Source organism: Dermatophagoides pteronyssinus, unplaced genomic scaffold (assembly GCF_027571235.1).
Source record: "Dermatophagoides pteronyssinus isolate colony J.1.1.1.1 unplaced genomic scaffold, Derpt_VIB-CSIC_2022.12 sq0008, whole genome shotgun sequence".
Taxonomy (NCBI): Eukaryota; Metazoa; Arthropoda; class Arachnida; order Sarcoptiformes; family Pyroglyphidae; genus Dermatophagoides; species Dermatophagoides pteronyssinus.
Genome location: NW_027461532.1, coordinates 1,670,915 through 1,681,052, shown reverse-complemented (window position 1 = coordinate 1,681,052; position 10,138 = coordinate 1,670,915). Strand labels below are relative to the sequence as shown.

General features: G+C 26.0%; 3 protein-coding genes across 4 annotated transcripts; all 3 read left to right on the top strand.

Annotated features, from left to right (window-relative positions):
* Positions 1-708: 708 nt before the first annotated feature.
* On the top strand, positions 709-2,635 carry LOC113789023 (glutamate receptor ionotropic, kainate 4-like). 2 transcript variants are annotated; one of them, XM_075820900.1, is made up of 5 exons: positions 709-1,247; positions 1,319-1,495; positions 1,600-1,717; positions 1,808-2,166; positions 2,263-2,635. In XM_075820900.1, the coding sequence occupies exons 1-5, from the start codon at positions 1,185-1,187 to the stop codon at positions 2,527-2,529; spliced, it is 984 nt and encodes a 327-aa protein (XP_075677015.1). In that variant the 5' UTR covers positions 709-1,184; the 3' UTR covers positions 2,530-2,635. The 2 variants fall into 2 exon arrangements, with proteins under 2 accessions (XP_075677015.1, XP_075677014.1); XM_075820899.1 differs by having other exon boundaries at positions 1,600-2,166.
* Positions 2,636-6,283: 3,648 nt separating this feature from the next.
* On the top strand, positions 6,284-8,038 carry LOC113789024 (ionotropic receptor 40a-like). The gene is made up of 4 exons (XM_075820846.1): positions 6,284-6,419; positions 6,497-7,225; positions 7,293-7,564; positions 7,657-8,038. The coding sequence occupies exons 1-4, from the start codon at positions 6,315-6,317 to the stop codon at positions 7,952-7,954; spliced, it is 1,404 nt and encodes a 467-aa protein (XP_075676961.1). The 5' UTR covers positions 6,284-6,314; the 3' UTR covers positions 7,955-8,038.
* Positions 8,039-8,279: 241 nt separating this feature from the next.
* Positions 8,280-10,048, top strand: LOC113789026 (uncharacterized). Its single transcript, XM_075821071.1, has 4 exons — positions 8,280-8,488; positions 8,567-9,250; positions 9,319-9,596; positions 9,673-10,048. Exons 1-4 carry the CDS (start codon positions 8,441-8,443, stop codon positions 10,046-10,048), a joined length of 1,386 nt encoding a protein of 461 aa, XP_075677186.1. The 5' UTR covers positions 8,280-8,440.
* The last annotated feature ends 90 nt before the right edge of the window (positions 10,049-10,138 follow it).

Sequence of the window (10,138 nt, the reverse complement as noted above, 5' to 3'; positions counted from 1 at the left end):
TTAAGATAAATAAATTCTTTTAAAAGCAAGAAAGATATGAATATATGGATTTCAGGTTTCAGACTTTTTTCACATGCGAATGGGATGATCAATGTTGAAATTTTCTATGTGATTTTAAGGAAAAAAATTCAAGATTTAAATAAATAATTGATTTTTGTTTCATTTGCAAACTAACCAAAAAAAAAAAAAAAGAAAAAAAAAGTTGTTTTTTCAGCTTCAATGATCATTTTTTTGTTGGATGTTTTCCCGTCACTTTTACCATTCGATTCAAGAAAAATATGAAATATTCATTTGATTTATCAATATGATTGAAGCCAAACAAGGAAAAAAATTTGAAACTATACGAATCTACTGATGTGCGCAAGAAATAAATATTTTACCATTTTTATAATCAATTTTTTGTTTGAAAATCGATCATGATGATGATGATCGAAACAGATTCCAAATTCCCAAAAGATCATTTCGATATTAGAAATATGTAAAAAATGATGGGCAGAAATTAATCTCAAAATTGAGCTGATGTTTGCAGAAACAAAATCGAATCGAAAAGTAATCAAAAATAATGGTAAAAAAGAAGACAACGTAAATTTTGAATTCTCAATGTTTCTGATTAAAATATCATTCTGACTGATGATTTGAAAGAATCTTTGTTCTTTTCTACAAAATTCAATGATAAATTTAGTAAATATTAGAGGGCAGCACATTGCTGACCAAAATTTCATAACAACCAAATAGAAAATCGGTAATTAATTTTATTTTTATTTTTTCGCTGGCTTGTTACACATTAATTATGATGACGTTGGAGACAACAAATGGAAAAAAAAGAAAAGAAAATCAATCAATGATGAGAATATCCCGGATTGCAAAAAAATAAACCCGAAATTCTTCATATTAGTACATATCTCATTATTTTCGATCAATATATTGTACCTCTTTTAATGATGATGATGATGACTGATTGTAACAAAAACGAAAATGAAATCTCGTTCCATTTTTATTGATACATTGGAAAAAACAAATCAAAATGTTCGATAAATTTATTCGGAAAAAAAATCATTCGATCATATCCAAAAACGATTAATGACATTGAAAAAATATCATACGATTGCAAAAAATTTCTCATTATTTCTTTTTTATTCATTCATATTTTTGTTGTTGTTGTTGTTGTTATGGTTGAAAATTGAATGGCATCATCATCATCATTGTTAAATCTTCAGAATCAAACACTAAGAATAGGTATTAATAATGTAAGTTTTTTTCCTTAATCCAGTTTTTTATTTTTGAACATTATAAATTAAAATAATCCACCATCGAATAGGATCCACCATATACTATTATGGATAATAATAGATTAGCAGGAATCGATTTAACAATGATTAAATTGATTAGTATGCAATTTAATTTTACAATTAATCTTGTCGATTGTGATGGTATATTTGGTTCAAAATTAACAAATAATACATGGACAGGTATGATAGGTAAATTAATTAATAATGTAAGTTTTTTTCCTATTAGATTAGATTAATGAATGAATGAATGAATGAATGACAGTTTAATTAATTAATTAATTACAATCATATTTTTTGTTTTTCTGAATAGGAAATCGATATTGGTATCGGTGGTATAATGATGACCTATGAACGTTTTAATTCATTAAATTTTCTTTATCCATATACATTTGATCAGCTTACATTTGCAACAATATTTCCAAAAACGGGTATAAATTTTAATCTACTTATTCAACCATTTTCAACACAAGTTTGGCTTTGTCTATTATTATCATTAATATTATTTATTATATTTCAAGAGCTTAAAATTTATTTCGGATATGATGATGATGATGATTCATTAATAATAATGACAAACAGAACGGGTAAAAAAATCAATTATCATCGAGCAAATATTGTATGGGTTGCCATTAGTTTATTATTATCACAACCATATCAACAATTAATACATATGAAAAAATTGGAAAAATTCTGTATAATCATATGGATTATGACCAGTATTGTAATACATATTCTATATGGTGTATCATTATTTGCAACATTAACAATACCAACAACAATTGCAATCGATAGTGTTGAAAAATTAATGAAAAATTGTCAACAAAATAAAATCATTGTAATTGCTCAACAACATACAAGTATTGGAGGAATTTTTCTGGTAAAATAATGTTTAGAATTCTAAAAATAATTCAATGTTATTATTATTATTATTATTTTGATTAAATACTGGATTTTTATTATAATTGATTTTTAGGAAACATTTCCAACATTATATGATTGTATGGAATATAGTGATGATGATGAACAGGCATTAAATCGGCTTATAATACAAATGAACCATGAACCAAATTCAATACAATATGCTGTTATTTCCTATAGGAAAACAATTGAATATCATCAAAATGTTATTGGTCGTTTTTATATACCACCAGATAATCAACAATCATCCATCTTAATGACATGGATTTCATTTCCTGTTCGAAATGATTTTCAATATATCAAATACTTTGATGAAATGTAAAAAAAAAGAAATTTCATTTAAAGATTCAATATTTTTGAATATTTGAAAATTTTCTTTTCATTTTTTATTTTGTCTGTTTTTGTTGTGTCTATGGTTATAACTTAAATGTTCTATTATTCGAATATTTTAGAACTATACATTTTTATATTTACTGATTGTTATAATAAAGTTTTAATTGCTGTTCTGCATTCGTAGAGTTAAGTTCTTTCATTTGTTAACCTCAACATTTGGTAGCAGTCCACGTGGTTCATTTTTTTCATGTGTTATCATGGCAACCAACGATGGCGAGACTCCTGGACCTTTTGATAAACTTGTCAATTTCATGGAAAAGCTCAATGAACGTATTTCCCGTATCGAAAATGAGCGTGTTGATAATCAACAATTGATTGGTCAATCAACAAATCCACCAGTTATTCGACAGAAATCTAATCATGAAAATTATGTGTTATCGCAAATTGTGAAATATGATGGTAAAAATTTAAAACATTGGCTATCTTCCGTTAAAGCTGCATTCAAAAGTTGTGGTTACAGTCATTTCTTAGAAAGTGAACTTGAAGCAACACATCCAGATTACCATCTTTATCAAAATTGCCTTGGTACGATTTCTCTAACATTTGTGCCTGAAAAGTTCGAAATTATCGAACATTGCAAAAGCGTGTATCAAGTATGGAAACACATGTCACAAGTTGAAAAAGATACGTACGCTACAGCAGTAAGAAAACAAACCGAATTAATGAGTTGTAAATATAATGGTGGTAGCTTAAGATCATGGCTTGAAACCATCATTGCTAAATTCGAATCAATTGAATCCGAATGGTGCACATATTCTGATAAACATCGATGCGTTATTGTAATGAGCATGTTACGATCAATGGGTAATTTTGAACAACTTGCAGATCGTATAATGATGAATCAAAAAGGAACAATGAATGATATTATGAATGAATTCATTGAACATGATGAAAAACAAAAATCGCAATCGATAATAACAAGTTTTGTTTCTAGAGAAAGAGTTCAACTCGTGAAAAAGAAACAATTTAAAAGTGATGTTAAATGTTCATTTTGTTTCAAAAATGGTCATAAAACAGATGAGTGCTGGACTAAACAAAAGATTGAAAAACAAAAATTGATTTCTAATTCATCATCTAAAGTTGAGACGTCCACACCATCATCATCAAATGCAAATGATAAAGAGCCGAAAATTTGTACTAAAAGAATGGCCAAATCATTATTGCTTACAACAGTTAAAAAGTCTCCTGATGTCTGGATTCTAGATTCAGGTTGTACTTCACATATAACTAATAATGAAAGTTGTTTAATTGATCCTGAAGATAAAGAGATCGAATTTGAAATTGCAAGCGGGAAAACCGTGAAATCAAAGAAAACTGGTATTGTTCATCTTAATCCAGAACCAAATTGTGAACTGATATTAACTGATGTTGCTTTCGGTAATTTCAATTCAAATTTATTGTCATTGTCAAGATTGGCAGAAGACGGTTTCAAAATTGAATTTGGTAAAAATAATGCTCGAATTTTCCGAGATGATGTATCGTTTACAGCAAATATTGATGAAAACAATCTGTGGACCATCAATAGTAAACCAAAAGAAAATAAAATATTTAATTTGTGGCATAAACGTTTGGCTCATTGTGGTCAAAAGACAATCAAAAGAATTAGAAAAATTGTATCACAAATTGATAAAAATATTGAAACATGTGAAGATTGTATGTTAAACAAATCTGTGTCCGCGCCACATAATCATCCAATGAAATACAATGTAAAACCATTTGAGTTATTACATGTAGATTTATGGCAGGCTCCGGTCTCATCATATCAAGGTAGCAAATATGGTATGTTAATTGTTGATCATAATACTCGTTTTGTATTTGGAATACCTATTGCTTCGAAATCTGATGCTGCTGATAAATTAATTAAATTTATTGAACAGAATGAAAAACGATTAAAATGTAAAGTTAAATCGATTCGTACTGATCGAGGTACAGAATTCGTAAATAATCAATTTAAAACATTTTGTGAAAATAATGATATTGAACACCAATTGACGTGTGCATATTCACCACAACAAAATGGGGTGGTAGAAAGAATGAACCGAACGGTATTTGAAACAGTTCGAGTTATGCTGAATTCAGCAAAAGCACCGCAAAAATTATGGGCAGAAACAATGTGTTCGGCAATCTATGTCATCAATACATGGATTCGAAAAGATGGAAAATCTCCATATGAAAAACTATATTCAAAACAGCCAAATTATGATAATTTACGTGTTTTTGGTTGTGAAGTGAAATGTCCGCAAATGTCTGAACGACTTATGTTCATCGGATACACAAATAAAATTGGATGTTATCGATTATTGAATCCTCAAACATTAGATATCATAATATCAAATAATGTTCAGTTTAATGAAAGAAAAATGTATTATGAACGATTTGATTCGGAAAATTTATCTGAAGTCACATTATCATCAAATTTTGATCTAATGAATTGTAATGAAGATAATGATGATTATATATCTAATTATGAAAATGAATCATCATATGAACAAATAAATGAAAATGAAGAATTGGATTCTACTGATTCAACAACAACAACTTCAACAAATGAAATTTCGGCTGAACCAAGACGTTCATCACGTATTAATAAAGGTGTACCACCAATCCGATATGGATATAAATGTATTGAAAGAATTCCTAACTATAATGAAACGAATTCAATTGGTCAAAATGAATTTATACGTGAAATAACAAAAGAAAGTGATCAATTGAAGAAATGCAAAACCGTATGGTTTAATGGGTCTAGAAAATTGTTGCAATTTGTAACAACAGATATTGTTTTTGATCTTATCAAGAACATTTAATGTTATAACACAAAAGGGGGAAAATGTTGTGTCTATGGTTATAACTTAAATGTTCTATTATTCGAATATTTTAGAACTATACATTTTTATATTTACTGAATGTTATAATAAAGTTTTAATTGCTGTTCTGCATTCGTAGAGTTAAGTTCTTTCATTTGTTAACCTCAACAGTTTTCATTATTAGAATTTTATTTTATAGATCAGCTGGATTAATAAAATATTGGCTTGACCAGGAACAGTTGAATGCCAGGATGGTTATCAAACAAATTGATCATGATGATGATCATCATCAAAATGATAATCAAGAAGATGATTATTCAATCGATATTATTCGTACATCATCTGTACATTTACAAATATTATTCAAAATGTATCTAGCATTTACAACAATTTCAATAATGATGTGTATTGTTGAAATTTTAAAATTTAAAAATTTTTTTAAAATTTTTACAATATTATATTTATAAGCAAAAATTACCAATCCATTTCTACACCAATAACAAAATTTAATTATCAATCAAAATGAATAAAAAAAAAATGATTTGAATATAATTTATGCTGCCATCTATTATTCGTGATTTACAATTATAATGATTTATAAAAATGAATTTTTTTTTTTGTCAAGAATCAAATAGAATTACCGAACGCGGTTATGTTTGAAAGGGATTTTTGTTTTACATTTTTCAATTAGAAAAAAAACTCTTTTTTATCGATCCAAATAATCGATTGAATTTTTTTTCCATTAGTCATTGACGTATAATTAATGTATTTTTTAATGATTTTTTTTTCATGTTAATGGTGTCAAAAGAATCGAAGTTTTTTCTTTCTTTCAACGAAAAAAAAAGATTCATTTCGGATATCGATGAAACAATAATGAAAAAAAAATCAAATCAGAATATATTTGGAATAGATGATTAAAGTTTTTCGTCAGAAAAAAAAACCAATAAAAATTTCATTTCACAACAATATGCGATTGAATTTGGATGGAAAACTTTTAAAAACTGGATATAATAATGTATGTTTTGTGAAAATTTAATGAATTTTTTTGTTTGAATTTAAATTCAATTAATTTTTTTTTCTCAACAAATTTAGGATCCACCATATACATTGATACAATCATCAATCAATCGATTGTATGGTATTGAACCGAAAATTATTCGTACAATGGCAAGATATTTTAATTTTACAATAAAATTTATTGATTGTAAAAATATTTATGGAAATCGATTATTGAATGGTTCATTTAATGGTATGATGGGTATGTTAGAAAATGAACAAATTGATTTTGGTATTGGTGGTGTTATGATGAGCTATGAACGAAATTCAATTATCAGATATCTTTATACATATCAAATGGATCATCTTACATTTATAACCAATCAAGATTACCAAACACAGATTAATTATTATCTATTGATAACACCATTCACCGGTCAAGTATGGTTGATGATATTATTCATTTTGTTAATATTTTATCTGATAAAACAAATTCGTATAAATTTAATGATCAAATGTAAACAACAACAACAACAATCTTTTGTTGATGATTATCATGATGATCTATGGATTGGTATTGGTTTATTTTTTCGTCAACCATATTATCGATTACAATCAACAAATTTATCAATAAAAATTATGATGTTATGTTGGGCTATATCAGCATTTATACTATCAACATTGTATGCTGGTTTTTTAACATCAACATTGTCAATACCAAATAATAATTGTATCGATACAATTCAACGTTTAGCTGATGAATGTTATGCACAGAATATTATACCATTAATACAGGCCAATACAAGTGCCATCAAAATATTTTCTGTACGTCAAACACTTGAATTTTTTTATTCAATTAGAGAATTTTTTGTTTTATATTTTTCTCTCATAGAGGTCTGATCGAAATGATTTTCAAATGATATGGCAAAAAACTCAACAAATTATCAATACGGAACAAGGAATAAAAATGATTTTTGAACAGAATGTATATGGAAAAAAATTCTCATTAATTACATCAAGATATCCATTACAATATTATCAATTTAAATATGGAAAAAATTTGTTATATTTACCACCCGAACAATTAGAATCATCATTTTATCCATTTTTTGTATCGATTCCAATAAGAAAAACATTTGAACATATCGAATCATTCAATATATTGTAGGTGTAAAATATGTTTATTATTGTAAAAACAAACTGAAACTTTGTTTTTTGTTTTTTCATTTTTATTTGCCATTATTATTTTTTTACAGAATATTTCATCTACAATGTTCAGGTTTATTGAAAAAATGGTTAAACGATGAATTTCATGTTCGTTTATCAGGAAAAGAATTTACGGTGATTTCAAATCAATATATTGATTATGATTATCAATTTATCGATGATGATGTTAATGAACAACCAAATCCATCACATCAATTTACAAATGAACAATTGGTTATAATTTTTCATCTACATTTTTGGTGTTTAACATTTTGTATGGCAATATTTTTCATTGAATATTTTTCATATTTTTATCATCATCATCATCAAAAAAATGTATTGAAATAAACAATTTTTCAATAATAAAAAAAAACAATTAACAGGAAAAAATACCCCTCCAGGTTTCGATTTCTCCATGGAAAATGAAAATAAACACCAATATCACCAAATTTCAAATTAATATTAATCGATAATTATTTAATAATAATAATAATAATAACTTTATTTATGCACACTGATCGATAATTATTTATTAACTTCATATACATTATAATCTGCATAATATTTGTAATCTATATTTTATTTTGAATCTCTTATTTTAGCGTAAATATCCATCGGATAAACGCTTTTTTAATAAAATTATTATTCATATACATTATAATTCTTATGAAAATGTAAAAATGGTAATTAGTGTTTGATAGAAATCGATCCAATTTTTCTTTTCATTTAGTTTAGTTTATCAATAGCAAATGAATGGCAGGTAACAAATAAAAAATTTCTCTCTATATCTATTCATTTTTTTCTGGTTAAACATAACGTTTAAAATAAATAAAAATGAGATTAAATTTACAACAACAAATTATTCGTATTGGTTTTTTTGCGGTAAGTTTTGTCAAAAGATCAAAACAAAAAACCCTTTATTATATTTTAAACATTGAATTTTTTTTTTGTTTTGAACAGGATCCACCTTATACATCGACACAAGGTTTATCCGAACCAATTGGTTTTGAACCGGAAATAATCAATACAATGGCCAAATATTTCAATTTCACTATTAAATATATACCTTGTGAAAATACACATGAAATGTTTCGAATGTTAAACGAAAATAAAACTGATTTTAATATCGGTGGTATTGTTATGACTTATTATAGATATTTACGAATGCATTTTTTCTTTACACATTGGATTGATTATATTACATTTGGTACACGGTGGCCGGAAAAAAATCATGTTACATATGATCTTTTATTGAAACCATTTTCATATCAAATTTGGTTTCTATTAATCATCATATTCATTATGTTTATTATTTTAAATCAATTCAAAACTAGTTTATTAAAACCAATACAAATACATGGACGATATATTGAAATGAATTTATTTTGGATTAATCTTAGTCTATTATTTCGTCAACAATATCATTGGTTACGTTTTTTTAATACATCAATGAAAATATGTGTTATTCTTTGGACAATTTCTGCATTAATATTGACAACATTTTATGGTGGTTTTATTTCATCAATATTAACTATACCAATAAATACTGGTATAACAAGTATTTATAGATTGGCCGAAGAATGTGAATCACATAATATTATACCGTTAATTCAAGGAAACAAAAATACAGTTCGCCGTTTTAATGTTAGTATTTTTTTAATTCACCAAATTCAATTAATGAAAATCATTTTGTTTTTTCTTTTCTTTGATAGAGTTCTGAAATTGATGTAATGCAAACAATATGGCGTAATGTACAATTGGTAAACAATACGGAAGAAGAATTACGAAAAATTGCATCAAATTCTATGGAAAATAATAATAGATTTGCAATGATTACTGCTCGTGAAACATTAAGATATTTTCGTTTTCTATTGGGTGATGGTTCGATTTATATGCCACCAGATGATGAAACATCTTCATTCTATCCATTATTGGTTTCAATACCGGTACGATTATCATTTGAATATGATCGTAAACCATTTAATGAATTGTATGTGATTGAAATTCTTAACATAGAAAAGATAACATTCTTTTTCTATTTCTGTTTTTCTTTTCTTTCATTATAGAATAATGCATATACAAGGAGCTGGTCTATTAAAACGATGGATGTATCTAGAATTAATTCGTGTACGAAATCTTTATGAACCGATTCAATTATTGATTGATACACATAATGATTATGATAACAATCATAATGATAATGATGAAGGTGATGATGATGATGAAAGTTTAAATAATGAAATTCAATCAAATAAACGTAATCATCATGATGATTCATTAACTGCATCATCTTTATCATTAATCGAAATGAAATTAATAATTTTTCTTTATCTTTGGTGTATGTTAATCAATTTTATTGTATTTTTTCTAGAAATTTTTATTTATAAACATTTTTTTCAAAAAATTATCAATATTATTATTAATAAAGTTTTATTTTCGTAAAAAAATAATTATCAACAAGTCTTTTTTTTCGGTCATGAAATAAAAAAATTTGTAACCATTCTATTTAGTATTTTGCTGTTGTCAATTTGT